Below are 14,770 nucleotides of genomic sequence, written 5' to 3'. Positions count from 1 at the left end.
GGTTCAAAGTGATCTGTATCAAGATTTGACTTGACAAGCAACAGATGTGTGTGTGTGTGTGTGTGTGTGTGTGTGTGTGTGTGTGTGTGTGTGTGTGTGTTAAACAGCCTCTCAAGCCCCTTTGTAACCAGTGGAGTGCAAGAGTATACTTTTTAAGAGCTCCCCTCGGTAAAGCAGCCCATAAATCTTCAGTCAGTTGTGCCGCTGTAACTTCAAGTGGTCGAAATGTGCTCTTTTTCCACACTTACCTCTTACTCACCTTTGGAGCCCCTCCATCTGTCTGCCTGAGAGCGCTGAGACAAGAAACCTCTGTTCCCCTCCCTCTACTAATTTATTACGAGGGGGTGGGGTCCCCACGACTTAATTCCAACTCCTAGAGACTAGCCCGTCTCAAGATTGAGAGAGAGAAAGTAGGGCAGAAACAGACAGATGGGACAAAGTCAGGGGGTGAGGAAGTGGAAAAGAGAGAAGTGGGTGAGGAGGAGAGAGGGAAAAGTGGGAACTCGGAAGTGTGAAACATGCCTATAAAGTGTTGCCTTCCCTTTTTTATGGGCTTCCATGTGCCATATGGAGCCGCTGTGCCGTTAAAAAAGAGCATTCAGCTGCCAAGGCGCCGCCAATCTAGCATCCGCCCCGCTGAACCCCAGAGAGCCCTCCTCTGTATCGACACACAGCACATGTGTCCGCTAGCTCGGGGCTCCAGGGAAATAAGGGAGGCAGAGGAGCATGGGAGACGGGAAAAAAAGGGTGTTACAGAGAGTAGACCATAAAGCAGAGGCATCATCGTCAGTGGAGACAAAAGGTCAGATTCGTGGAGGAAGCTTTACTAGAGTCTGCTCGGTAATGGCCAAAAGAGCTGCGTGATAGGAGGTCAGAGCCACAAAACGAGAACGGCATGGTTGTTTAGTTTGTTGCTCAAGACGAAGGGGGAATGAGGGAGTGAGGAAGCGGCGTAATTGCAAACACACCGGAGTCTGTTCCCAATTAGGGAAATGCCGGGAAACAAAAAAAGCGAGATGGAAGATAGGACAGAGACAGTCACAGATAAATATTCAGAGCCAGAGCGAAGGTGAGGAATGAGGCAGACGCCGGGTCTGTGTATCGTTTGTTATGAAATGTTTCTAAGTTCATAAGCCCCCCCCTGCAACATCGTGCATATGGATATTGTGACCAAAAGTATCGTGCTTAGCAACCAAATCCAGCAGCAGCTTAGAAAATATTTTCATTTGAGCGAGGGAAGCCGCAGCCACCATGGAGGCAGCCACAGAACAACACCCAGGCCCAAATTGAGCCTTCCAGCCAGACCTCAAGGAGTCAGTGTGCCCCCCCCCCCCCCCATTTACAACCCCCTTCCTCCCACTACGACGTCCTCCCCAGCAGACATATGAACAGTGTGTCTCTCTCTGTGTGCTGGTGGTCTCTCCTAGCACACTTCTGCTCTGCTTGCTTCAGATCTCTCCTCCACTACTTTAATGACGAGCTGACTTGTGACTTCTTATTTTCTGTTGGTCTCTCTATGCCTCTGAATGTGTATGTGATGTATGACTTGACATGTGGCAGACATTTAACCCGGTACAACAATACTCAATCATATAAAAAAAAAAAAATAGAGAATTGTCGTCTTCCCAGTTTTTAGACTACTCCACAAATCAGAATGCAACCTCACCACATTTGTTCTTTCTTGCCAGGCAAACCTGCCCCTTCTGCAGAGGGAGCTGCTCCACTGTGCACGGGCAGCCAAGCAGACCCCAGCCCAGTACTTGTCCCAGCACGAGCATCTCCTGCTGAGCACCACCATGGCCTCCTCTCCAGACTCCTCGGAGCTGCTGATGGAGCCTCCGGAGGCCGTCGCCAAGAGACACAGCCCCAACAGGTGAGCTGAAAGTACACGTTAGTGGACGTGTACATACACAGCCTTCATACTTTTATTTCGATTTAATTGCCCACTTTCCTCTCTCTCCTTCAGAGCTAAAGAGAACGGTTTCCACGACCGCCCACCCCCAGCCATGGAGCCCGCCGCTAAACGAATTTGCACCATCAGCCCCGCTCCCCGACACAGCCCCGCCCACCCGCTGCCCCTCAGCGCCCAGCTTCACCCGACCCCTCCGCCCTTGCAGCACTACGCCCTGGACGACATCGCAGCACCGCACATCCTACACCGCGAGCACAGCCAACGCATGTTGGAGATCCGCGAGCTCAAAGACAGGCCCAGACTCCCTGGTACGTGACGCTCATTTTATTTGGTACAGGTTTCCGAGAGTCATTTTGCATCTCGAGATTTAAAGTTAATGACTACTGACAGCTTATTTATTCCTCAAGAGATGTTCAGACTCAGTCATGGCTGCTCGGACTGGAAAAGTTCAGTTCATTGAACAAACGGCAGCAGACATTACTTCCTCTAATTTCAGTAAATGATTAAAGGCTACCGCACATCCTTGTGGACGTTAAACTAGTAATCAAATCATGTAAACTTGGAAGTCCTGCTAAATACTTAAATGCCAAAAACTTTGACTTCATTCTTGTTCTTCACAGCAGAGTGACTGCAAGTAGCTGATAAATATAAAATGAACACATTTTGCATGAAAGCAGACACGCACATAAAATCTGCCGCAGATAACGGGTGGTCTGCGTGTTTGTGTAGCCGCCCCCGTATATATCTCTGGAGTCCACGTGTGTATAAACGGAGCCATACTGTCCAGGCAGGGAGGGTCGGATCTACTCTGGTGTATATCTACCCTCCATTTGGGGCTTGTCAGCATGCAGTGGAAACGGCAGTAGCTCACAGACTCACACACACACACACACACTCGTACAGAAACATACCTGGTTATGTTCATGGTAGAGGTGCTGTGTTTACGAGGCCTTAGTCCCTTGTCTGACAGCCTCCCGCCCGCCTGCCGCCACTTAACTCAAAGGCACACAAACGCGCACACACGCATAAACACATCAGTCCGCACACTCGTGGCTTTGAACTGATGAACACTGATGGGAACCAGGAGTAGAGAAGAGGTCGAGGGGAAGGCTAGAGAGAGAGAGAGAGAGAGAAAGAGAGAGTGTGTGTGTTTGTGTGTGTGTGTGTCTCTGTACATGAGGGAATAGTTATGCTTCTCAGCAGGCCGAGTGTGCATGTGGCCTCTCGCTGGCTGTTTGTTACTCAATTTGAAGAGATTGTGGTTTGCTATTTCTTTGTAGTCAGTTTGTGTCTTTACATGGATATGTATCAAGAAGTTTCTGGGCTCTGCATGAGCACAAGCTTTGTGTATGCAAACTATTATTGCTGGTAAATGCATAATTAGACATTGTTTAATTCATAGTGTTGTGTAACAACTGAATTGGAATCAGATAGTTCACTAAATGTGTGTGCGTGTGTGTGTGCTCATGGTTGTAATGGTCCACAGTGAGTGTCAGACCGGCTGGTTGTGTTTAGAAGTGGAGCCACTCCACTCAGCCTGAGTGTCTCCCTACTGGAATGCTGTGAGCTCCAGTGTGTGTGTGTGTGTGTGTGTGTGTGTGGTTGACAGCTGACTTCCAGATGTGTGCAGGCTCTGGGTGCTGGAAGTCTGTTTTGCATCACAGGCTTCTTCTCTTCTCTTTCACCCCACCTTTCTGACTCTCATAACCCCCCCCCCCCCCCCCCCCCCCCACCCCGGTACATCTCACATCTTTTTTTCTTTTCTTTTTTTCCCATTTATTTGCCGTCACTCTGCATGTAAGACGCTGCTGCCTGCGAGTCTTGTCTCTGTGTGGAAAATATTTTATCACAATGTATGATCCTCACAAGATCTTGAGGTGAAATAATTTAGCTACTGTAGCTCAAATTTCAAGTTCAGGTCAAGTGTTTTGTTTTTTTGTTTTTTTTTGGTCATCTTAAAAAAAACAACACAGATTCTCCACACACACACCTTTCCATCACTTACTGTCACTTGTGGCTTCTCTTACAGTTAAAAAGAATGATAATCACATTGGCCTGTGGTCTGTCTTGTGTGTGTTTTAATCAGGCACTAACGGGGGCTACCGAGAGGAGCCGGTGGACCACAGACTGACAGACAGAGAGTGGGCTGATGAATGGAGGCATCTGGACCATGTAAGTCTGCAGACAGGCACCACTGCTGCTAATGGCTTGTGATATACAAAGAATGTTAAAATGTAATTTGTCTTCTGGGGTCCTACGCTAAGGAGTTAAAAAGAATTCTCACATCTGGATGTTATACCTTGAAATGGGGAATTAGTGTCTTGCTAATAGATGGAACAATCACTCCTAAACATACTGGCCTCAAATTTATATTGCATTTAAGTAGCAGATAAGATTTAGATACAATTATCTATAAATAGCTAAAGCAAACAATCAATTTGGTGTGTCCTCCTTCACCCTCTAGGTGTTGAACTGCATAGTTGACATGGTGGAAAAGACACGGAGGTCAGTGAGTGTGCTCAGACGATGCCAGGAGTCGGATCGCGAGGAGCTCAACTACTGGAGACGGCGTTCGAGCGAGCAGGAGGACCCACGCAAAGGAGGCTCGGGCTCCGCTCCCTTCTCGAAGACACACAGCCCCCACTCTGCAGAGTCGGGTGGGTACCGCTATTTTCAACTCCCTTACGTCAGTGTGCCGCAGAACCCAGTCATTTCTGTGATTGGAGCCTCTTGTTTTTCTACATGAGACGATTGCCTCATGAACAATCGGATGAAGCCAAACCAATGGAAATTTTTGGGGAAAGTTTGTTGTTGCGCTTAAAGGGCCGGGTCACCCAAATTACAAAAACAAACATTGTGCCACATAGCATTATCTACCATGTTTTATTTGCCCAATTTCTGCTACAGAGTAGCAAAGCAGAGAATTTTTTTTGTGTGAGTGCCCCATGATATGAGTTTAGGATGTTCAGTTGGCTGAACTGATTCTTTGTTAAATTGGAATACGCATCATAGATGAGCATCAGTCTCAGATCCTGTTACAGATATGTCTTGGCAGGAAAGTGTAACTATATACGGAGGTTATACATACAAGTCAGTAACAAAACCTGAATTTAAATGCCAATTTTATTCTTAATGATACGATGTAATGATTTGAACACCCTGAGCTGTACTTACTTTACATGATGGCCAAGTCCGTTTTTTTATATGGCCCAATATTTGATACTGAAAGGTCTGAACACCAACCGGGACAGCCTCTCTTCCATTTCTGCCGTCTAGTGGTCAATTATGGAATTGCAGCTAAGTCACGGCGTTATTGGGTCCCTCCACAGTTAGTCCCCCAGTCTGCTGTGTTCTGGCACAGTTATTTCCGAGTGCCAGCCTTGCCTCCCCCCCTGCTGGTCCATCGTCACAGACAGGTGCCAGGACTGGCCTCGGCCATATCGGCCACAGAAGGGCCGTCCTGCCGTCCTGCAGGCTCAGAGACGCAGAGCTGGCTGACTCGCCTGAGCGCCATCTGGGCCCCCAGCCGGGAAGCCCGCCCGCCTGCCTGCCTGCCTGCCTGCCTGGGCTCGAGCTGAGGAAGACTGTAGTGGGGGTGGAAATGGCGACAGGGAGGGTGAATGCAGGCGTGGTTGAAGAGAGTGGATGTAAATGAAGGCGATGGTGAGACGGAGGATGGAGAATATGGGGAAAGAGGAGATGTGGCAGTGTTGGAGAGGCAGAGCCCAGTAGCGACACAGAATTGAATTGAATTGAGAGGGAGAGGGAGAGGGAGAGGGAGGGAGAGAGAGAGAGAAAAAACAGACAGAATGTTGACACAGCTTGTTGGTCTGCAATTCCCTCCAAGCCAAACACATTCCTTTCCAAAGCTGTCAGATCTCAGATCAGTCCAAGACTCTGATAAACAACAATTACGTTGGTTGTGTGGCCTAGAAAGATATGCGGACAAATTAAAAGACCAGATGACAAAGATAGTATCGCTGTCTGCCTCTGTGGCCTTTCTTTGTCAGCGCCCTTTACCTTGATTGAGCTGTCAGTCACAAAGTCGGCCATTATTTCAACAATGAATCATCTTCATATCTTTATAAGCCTTGGCAGGTGCTAATCCCTTCTGTCTCTGCTTCCCCGCAGACTCCCAGCGCGACTTTGCTCCACGGCCAGGCTCAGCATACGTTACAGATGAGATCTGGAGGAAAGCTGGTGAGAACACAATCAAATTTAATTACTGATGTGTTATTTTGAAAAAAAAGAAAAAGGATTTAATATATGTAGTTTGGATACAAAAGGTAATCCAGCATTTACTCAAGATCCCAGAGGAAGAGTGTTTGGGGCACAGATTAAATGAATCAATGATTGGTTAATGTCTCCCCTGATGTATAGAAGAAGCGGTGAATGAGGTCAAGCGGCAGGCCATGGATGAGGTTCAGAAGGCGGTAGCGGAGGCCGAGCAGAAGGCTTTCGAGATGATCGCTTCCGAGAGGGCTAAGATGGAGAAGACTCTGGTTGATGCCAAGAAGAAGGCTAAAGAGGATGCCGTCATGGTCATCAATGAACAGGAGGACTCCAGTGAGGTGAGCGGAAATCTAGATTGACGAGATTCTATGAAGTCCTGTGTTGAAAAATTTGTGATTCTACACACAAGCGCATCAAATTCACTTTTTTTTTTAAAACATTCAATTTAGATGTACACAGTCATACTTACAGCTGCTATCATTAACATCTAAGTGACCGGGGTTAAATCCACACACAACTAGCATCTTTTAGCTCACTGTTTGTGTTCACTGTTATTTCTCTCCTCAGTATCGTGATGCAGGTAGTTGTTTTCAGTGGAAAAAAAAAGATCCAAATCTCCACGGTTTGCTATTTGTACAGCACCAAACATCAACGAAACAAAGACATAGTGGAGCGTTTAGCAGCTAAGAGGCTAGATATTTCCCTCAGGGGCTGCTGGAGACAAGAAAAGCGGTTAAAGAAGAGTGAGGACTCGAGTTTGCCAGCAACGCGATTATCAGGGGGACAATATGTCAATGTTGAGTTTGTGCTTCCTCGAATAGCGACTCAAATCTGCACGAAAGACATTCCTGTGAAGACTTACAGTCGCTTCGTCTCTTTTTTTTTTCCCCCCTAAGTGTTGCTGGAACTGTGGCCGCAAAGCCAGCGAGACATGCAGCGGCTGCAACGCCGCACGCTACTGCGGCTCCTTCTGCCAGCACAAAGACTGGGAGAGGCATCACCTCATCTGCAGCCCAGGACTTCAGGCTCAACCCAAACCCGTTTCTGCCATCACTGCAAGCAGGGCAGCTGCTGCAGCAGCAGCAGCAGCAGCAGCAGCAGCAGCAGCCGGGGTGTCTCCTGTAGGTCTGGCCGGGGTCAAGGCCCTCGACAGCGTCCCTTCAGTGTCCAGTCCTGGTGCGGACAAGGCTTCGGTCACTTCTCGCTCCTCCACCCCTTCCACCCCCGCCTCCGCCCCCGACACCAGCGGACACTAGGAGGCGAAAGTACATCGGCGGCGAACGTGTCACCTATCCTCTTCCTTCCTGGGGAAGAAGTGAATCCAGCAGCAAGCGGGAACTATTTGTGGGTTAAGTTAGGGTAACAGATTTTTCATCACACTCTTTGGCAGAAAAAAAAAAATAGCAGATTATGGATGACTGTTTGAGTGATATGTCAACTGGGATTTTGGCTTTGGCAAAGAACAGAAGGGAACGTCTCGAATGCATCTATTGGATGAACAGATGGAAACGTGTTTGTCTTCGTCCAAAACTCCCAAATCTTGGATCTGCAAGGGGCGGAAGATAAAAACTGCGTTTATCTCTGGAAGTTATGAAAGAAGGCCTATGAGAAAAGACAGGGGAGATTAAAAAAAAGAGATATAAAGGCACCCCCCCCCCCCCCCCCCCCCCCCCCCCCTCACACACCAAAATTCTCACATTGTTTGTGTATAGATTTAAGATAGCGAGGTGGTGGCGGTGGGAAATGGAAACAGTGTAATATTACCAGCCATAAAGCATCTGTCTTCTTCCTGTCGGAAAATCTGACAGGAGACTACATAAGCTCCTCCTGTATACAGAAATATTTGCTCGCCAACTTCTTGTCAGGTTTTCGTGTGTGTGTGTGTGTGTGTGTGTGTGTGTGTGTGTGTGTGTGTGTGTGTGTGTGTGTGTGTGTGTGTGTGTGTGTGTGTGTGTGTGTGTGTGTGAATGCGTACGTGTCAAACGGTCGTGCAGTCAGTGAATATTGTACAGCATATGATAACTTTTGTCAAAGCAATATTTTAAAGTGAAGTGTTCAGGTATCTCAAGCCGTTTTTCTGCATCACCAAAGTTTTCGGTCACTAGAGAGAGAGAGAGAGAGAGAGTCGTTGTCATCGCCTGTAAAGATAATTATACACTAACCCCCACATCATATCTACTTTTATAAAGAGCTTAACTAGGAACGCCGGTGACTGTCTTTTAATTTCTGATCATCGGGCAGTCTGCAAAGAACAGAGAGACAGGTGATGGTGATTAGTTCAAGTAAGCGCAGGAAGGTGAAGTTAAAAGATGTTTCACTCCGGTCGCGGTTTCATTTTGGCACTTGATGGCGTCACCAGGTGTGTATGGCGGGCTCGGACGTTGCTCCAAAGCTTCCGCCATTGCGATGTTTGCATCAGGGGAGGTTGTACGGCAGCTTTTCAAGTACAGTTTTCCACACAAAAAGGAAAAGAAAATGGATGACGGTGAAATCTGTTTTAACTTAATTTGAGATAATCAGAAGGGAGAGAATCCTCCCTGGTGCGCACGTTGCCGTGGCGCAGGCTGAGAGCAGCGACTCCGTCCCACGGAGAATCTCAGGAGGCAGCTAAACTGTATTTGTATGTACAGGTCGTTCTGTTCTTTTTTTCTTTTCTTTCTTTTGTCGCAGTTCGGTTGAAGTCAAAGGTTTAGTGAGTGACTTTGATCGATCATACTCTGCTGTCACAACTGAGATATTGTTCTTGTTTTATTTTTTCCGTTTGTTGTAAGATTACTTTGTAAAGAATATTATGAGAGAATGCCTTTATTTTGTGAGCCACGATTTTCTTCGTTCTTTAAACACATTCTTTTGTTATGAGGCATAACTTCATATGAAAAAAAAGATATCTTGACATGAAGTATGAAATAAAGAAATAGAATTACCTCACAATAGTTTTCTTTTTTGTCTTTTCTCTGATTGACCTTAATATTAGGAACATATGATGAAATAAAGGTTATCTATAGATGCCGTCTGATGTGTGAAATAAAACATCTGTCCATGAATATAGATTATCATCTCTAACATGGAATTAAAATGTCTTATAAACTGCCACAGTCAGCGTTGACGTACTCATTAAATATTACAAAATATAATCATCTGCTTTATATAGTCTGTATCAGAAACTCAAAAGGCTACATAACATTTAAAAACTATATATAATTAAATTCTCTATTCTGTATTATTAGTCTAGTCTTTAATATGAAGATAGTCATTTTCATTACAATATATATTGTAATATATATTGAGCCACAATGTTTCTTCCAAAATAAATTGATATAAAAGAGCTTCAAAACACCTTTTGTCACATTCCTTATAATACTTCTGTATAACTTCATTAAACATGTTTAAAAATATCTTAATACCTTAAAAAATATAGACAATTGCTTCCTAAATAAACTTATTTTACTGCACAAAGGTTCTTCAAAAAAAAGCCACACAAGTCTTTAATTTTTGCATCGTCTTTGTCTCCTTAATGTTGTGAAATATTCAGTGACTCCTGATAAAATATGCAAGTGGCATCTTTGAATTCAGGTATGAAGTAATGGGGAGGCTCCTCTAGAGACTGAATTATACTGAAGTGGTTCGAAATTCTGTCATGTATAATGTATAATGTTCTCCACCAAGTCAGTTCATACTGAAGGTCTGTAGTAAAAAAGGAACTTTCGTCATTGTGTTTTACATCAAAAGAAGCTCAATAATAATTCAAAAAGAGGCCAAAATGCAGTAGAAATATGTAATATTGTATGTTACCACAAGGTGGCAGTATAAGATATATTTTAAGAAATGTCTTTGCTTCTACATGTAAGAAGATCCTGTGGGTGACCTGACCGAAAGGTTTGTGATGAAAAGCAGAAGATGATCACAGTCCACAATTCCTCCTCTATGGAATAACAAATCACACAGAATAATCTTAAAGCATGACTTTGGTAGTCTGAGGAGGTTGTTGTGTCACAAAAAGGACAAAAAGCATTTTAAGTAAAAGTCCTGCGGTGAAAATATTACTTAAGTTAAAGCTAATTAGTATTACTAACAAAAATAAAAGTACATAAGGCAGAAAAATGCTCCTTTGAGAGTGTTGTACACTTATATAATATATTAATAAATTATTGCTATTGATACATAAAAGTGTAAGTAGCAATTTACAAGTTCAATTTAAGTCTAAACTGTATATAGCTGTTGGCTGGTTTTTTGGGTATAACAATGAATCAAAAGTAATAATATTCTTAATCTGTAAAGTATTTAGTACCTGCAGCCGTCAAATAAATAGTGGAGAAAAGGTACAACGTTTTACTGAATACTTAAATTCAGTATATGAGTAAATGTACTTACATTCCACCTCAGGTACAACATAGTTTTTAATTCCAGATAATATATCTTAACATAAGCAGCTGCTGTTGATTGTCTTTGTAAGCGTCATTGTTTCAGCTTTTTATTTTTAGCACAGATCTACAAGAAACATGATTATAAAGTGTATTTCCTGATCATTAGTTGATCTAAAAATGAAATAAGACTCAGCATTGTTTAGTAGCAGGATCATGACGTCTGCTTTATGCTGAAAATGAGAAATTGAGTTGTTTCCTGCTGTTGCTCAGATGTTAGCCAAGTTAGCTTGTAGGTTCCTATCTGATTATTTAACATGGATCTGTATATGCTGGGTTTTTTTGCACAAATACACACACACACACACATATAGTCTTTTATTTGGGGGAAGTAACCTCTCTAAATGTGACAGCTATTTACCTCAATGAGAATGCATTTTAATTCATAAAACCTCTGGAATTGAATAGCTCATTTGTGTTTCACTATACAGTAGATTTCTGCTCATGTTCAAAACATGTCTGCACATTGATATCTGTACCAAATGTCATGGCAATAGATGTAGTAGACAGGTGGCGACTGTGGCTGAGTGGAGAGCAGGGCCGCCTTTCAATCAAATTGCTCCCGTAGCTGTGCCTACGGTATGATAGCATCTGAATTGTAAGTCGCTTTGGATAAAAGCGTCAGCTAAATGACTGTAATGTAATGTAATGTAATGTAATAAAAATGTCAACCTCATAGTGGAGCTAGAGAAAAACTCATCACCCAAATCAGTAGGATTCATCTTCTGGGGAGCATGAATTTCTGAGATTTGTAGTCTGGCTAAAGTGGTGGACTGACCAACTCTAGCATGGCTAAAGAAAAGGTAGCGTAATACATTGGTGATTATTTGAACAAGAGATAAACACCATTACCACACAAGGATAAAGAAGTAATAAATGGTAAACTTAATAAAGGAGCTAACATTGTGTCTGTCATCTCTGCTCAGCCTGACGCTTAAATGATATAATGGCATTGGAGGTCTGTCACAGTTAATCATCCCAAGGAGGCCAAGAGGACATTGGAGTTGATCTTACTGCCATGCTGGACCTCAAATGACAAAAAACTAAATCAATTTTGAGGATGATAAAACTTTCTGTGCCCATCTGTCTTTTTCACATCTTCACATCTCTTTTACAGACCTTTTTCATTCCCTTCTCTCTCTCTCTCTCTCTCTCTCTCTCTCTCTCTCTCTCTCTCTCTCTCTCTCTCTCTCTCTCATCCTGTGTGCTCCTCTGTAAAATGTGCAAATGTTCTTTGACAGAACGTTACTATGACCACTTGATGTTCTTCAAGGACAGGAGTGACGCAGCAATTGATTTTGAGACTGTGTTTTGTACGTTACTACTGCTGTGCTGGACCTGTATGGAAACAAAGACGCTGCATGAAATGTTGCTTTTGTATGTACCGCACAGCTCTAACACTTCTATTAAACAATCAATACAGAAACATTTACAAGAACAATTTGTGTGTAAACTATTAGATCTTAAAGGTGCAGTGTGTACGATTTAGCGGCATCTAGTGGTGAGGTTGCAGACTGCAACCAACTGAAACTTCTCCAGTGTGCCAAGTGTGTAGAAGGGTTACGGTGGCTGGAGCGAAATCGCAAAAGGCCCAATCTAGAGCCAATGTTTGGTTCGTCCACTCTGGGTTACTATAGGAACACTCCCAACACATCAAGTACCGCAACTTACTCAGTGCTCCTCTGTGTCTGACACAACGCACGGAGGCACCGGGCTTGCAACTAACTCAAATGTAAACACACATGCCTCCTTATCACGCGCTGTAAAGTGAAGGGATTGTTCACACGGGAAACCGCTGATCGTGTTCCACGCCAAACCAGAAGTAACAGTTGATATTTTCACTCGTTAAGTCACGTGAGTCATTAGTGTCGTTAGTCACCTGACTCGTTTGTCACTTGCTAGTCATGCGAGTCGCTAGTTAGTCAAGCAAACGTCAACCACGCTCTCTTCCTAAACCCAGCGAACGGGATTTGTTGGCTAAGCTTCTGAGCGAACTAGAGCGTCATAGTTTTATAGCTTAGGAGCGCTGACCAAGTTGCGGTATTTGACGCTTTGGGGTGAGAATGTGTTCGAAGAAACATGGTGGTGCAACAAAGCGTACTCTGTGAAGAGGACCTGCTCCATATAGAGGTATACATCGCTCATTCAATGGTAACAAAAACACGATTCTTATTTTCTGGTGATTATACACTAAAGAAAACATAATCATTAATATTACATTCCATTTCTGCCAATAGTTCCCCCTAAATGCAATATACTGAAACGGGATACTAAATTGTTGTTTCTGGCAAACAACAAGTCCGTGTGAGAAGTCATTAAGTCAAAGCGGATGAGTGAGTTAGACTTTCAGAGGCGAGACACCTTCCGAACATTTTTCCTCCCACGCAGTCAAGTGTCCAGGGTGAAATAAATGAAGATACTGAGGCATGAAATAGGACAACAGCTGTTGCTTTATCACCTTTGGGCCCCCAGCCTTTGGATTTCTGTGAAGATAAGTTGCACTTGAACACGTCAGACACGCACAAATAATGAATCATCTGGTGTCCTTATTAATTCTGATGAATTTTCTCTTTTTATTTGCATTTTTATTTTGCTGCTTCGACCTCGTATACGCTCGGATAATTGTGTCTGCAACACACTGACAGATCCGGTTTAAAAGTATCTCAAGGAAAACTTCAATCTTGTACAATTACAGCTTGTATTCTTCCAACAGAAACAACAAACACAGGCTTTGACTTTGGATGTCTTCTGCATTGCCTTCTGCATAATAAAGTAACCATGGTAGAGGAAATAAACAATGGGGAGGAATGAAACAGGACAACAGATGTTGTTTGGTAACCTTAGCTCCGGCCCTTGGCCCTCTGAAGTGATGAGCTGTGCTCGCACACATCAGAGCCAAGGGCACTTACCTGAATATATAAACCTCCTGCTGAAGTAGAGCTGCAGAGTGGTATTCAAATGATTTAACTTTGGCTATTCATCGGCGTACCACATCCCTTTCACCATGCAGAACAGTTCCAGACCAGGAAATGAATCACAGGAAAATATCCTTTAATAAAGAATGAATGAGTACGGAAAAGTGCAGGTGGCTTTTTTGTCTTTCTTTTGAAACCAATGTATTAAACTATAGCTCATATCAGACAGCTATCCAATTAAAACTCAATAGAGTCAAAGGAGCCAGCCGGTGCTGATGTTGTTTCAGTGTCTCATTGGAATAACTGCAAAAAGAAAATCTCCTGAGACTCCTGGGCTGTATTTTGAGAGAATAATGCATTCCACAGTGGTTTCAGGATACGCAGTTATCTCATCCAGCAGCGGCAGAAGGAGAAAGTAAATCCCTGCTGTACCTCCAAGATATATAATAAAACAAGGAGAACATTGTTTCTTTAGTTGGCTTGGAGAACATCAGTTATAGCAGGGGATGAATTTCTATTATGTATAGCCGGCGGTGACTAGGAGCTGGATACATTTTGTTAAGAGACTCTGAGATGATATTTTTTAGAACCAGACTTCTGTCTTTTAATTTATAATCCTTAAGATTTTCATCAAATCAAACCCAATTTGTGAATAGTGTTTTTTCATTGTTGGAGGCGGGGTCCGCCATCCCCGCGCCAGATTCAAATGACCTACCTACGCACAAGGGGATTAAGGGAGCCTCACTGAGTTTTGATCTTCTCATCGAGAAAAGTATTTTCCAAATGTTTGCTTTTGGGAGTTGGAAACAGGAAGGAATGATGTACATAATGATGTATGAAATGTACAGTCCAAGTCGAGATATTCATTTTCCTACTTCATCGGTCTGTGACATTTTCCGGAAATATTCCTCTTCAAACAGCGACAGCCTTTATTTCTTTGTTGCCTATAATTCACTGTAACTTAGAAGTCTCTTCTCCATCGTTGGTCAAAGGTGAAATGGTGGCACTTGTCCCCTGGTGATCCGAGGAACAGGTGAGGAACAGGAGGAGGGTACACATCTTCGCAGCTTCATGGCTGCCCTGATCGCCGCCGTTCATTCTGTCTTGCCAGCAGACTGCCAGCCTGACAAGAGGCTGAAGATGAGAGGGCTTCAATTTGCCAGTAATCAAGCAATCAAATATTACAGCCCCAGCAATCAGTGCAATGTGACTGTGCACGCACTTGTGGCACAAAGAATCTCAGCATTATGTTTCTGTGCAAGAAGCAAGAAGGGTTCTGGACATTTCAT

At 43.8% G+C, this 14,770-nt stretch overlaps 1 protein-coding gene across 2 annotated transcripts in view; it reads left to right on the top strand.

The window, feature by feature from the left end:
* The window catches only part of cbfa2t2 (CBFA2/RUNX1 partner transcriptional co-repressor 2), a 35,057-nt gene extending 25,981 nt beyond the window's left edge, over positions 1 to 9,076 (top strand). For both annotated transcript variants that reach the window (XM_079185608.1, XM_079185609.1), the window contains exons 5-11: positions 1,689 to 1,873; positions 1,967 to 2,220; positions 3,999 to 4,084; positions 4,377 to 4,569; positions 6,044 to 6,112; positions 6,293 to 6,483; positions 7,042 to 9,076. In XM_079185608.1, the coding sequence (XP_079041734.1) occupies positions 1,689 to 1,873; positions 1,967 to 2,220; positions 3,999 to 4,084; positions 4,377 to 4,569; positions 6,044 to 6,112; positions 6,293 to 6,483; positions 7,042 to 7,401 (1,338 nt within the window). In that variant the 3' untranslated portion in view covers positions 7,402 to 9,076. The remainder of the gene's footprint in view (positions 1 to 1,688; positions 1,874 to 1,966; positions 2,221 to 3,998; positions 4,085 to 4,376; positions 4,570 to 6,043; positions 6,113 to 6,292; positions 6,484 to 7,041) is intronic.
* Positions 9,077 to 14,770: the final 5,694 nt, after the last annotated feature.

This window comes from Pholis gunnellus, assembly GCF_910591455.1.
Source record: "Pholis gunnellus genome assembly, chromosome: 3".
Taxonomy (NCBI): Eukaryota; Metazoa; Chordata; class Actinopteri; order Perciformes; family Pholidae; genus Pholis; species Pholis gunnellus.
Note: the sequence above shows the minus strand (reverse complement) of the source record. Positions and strands in the feature narration are given on the sequence as shown.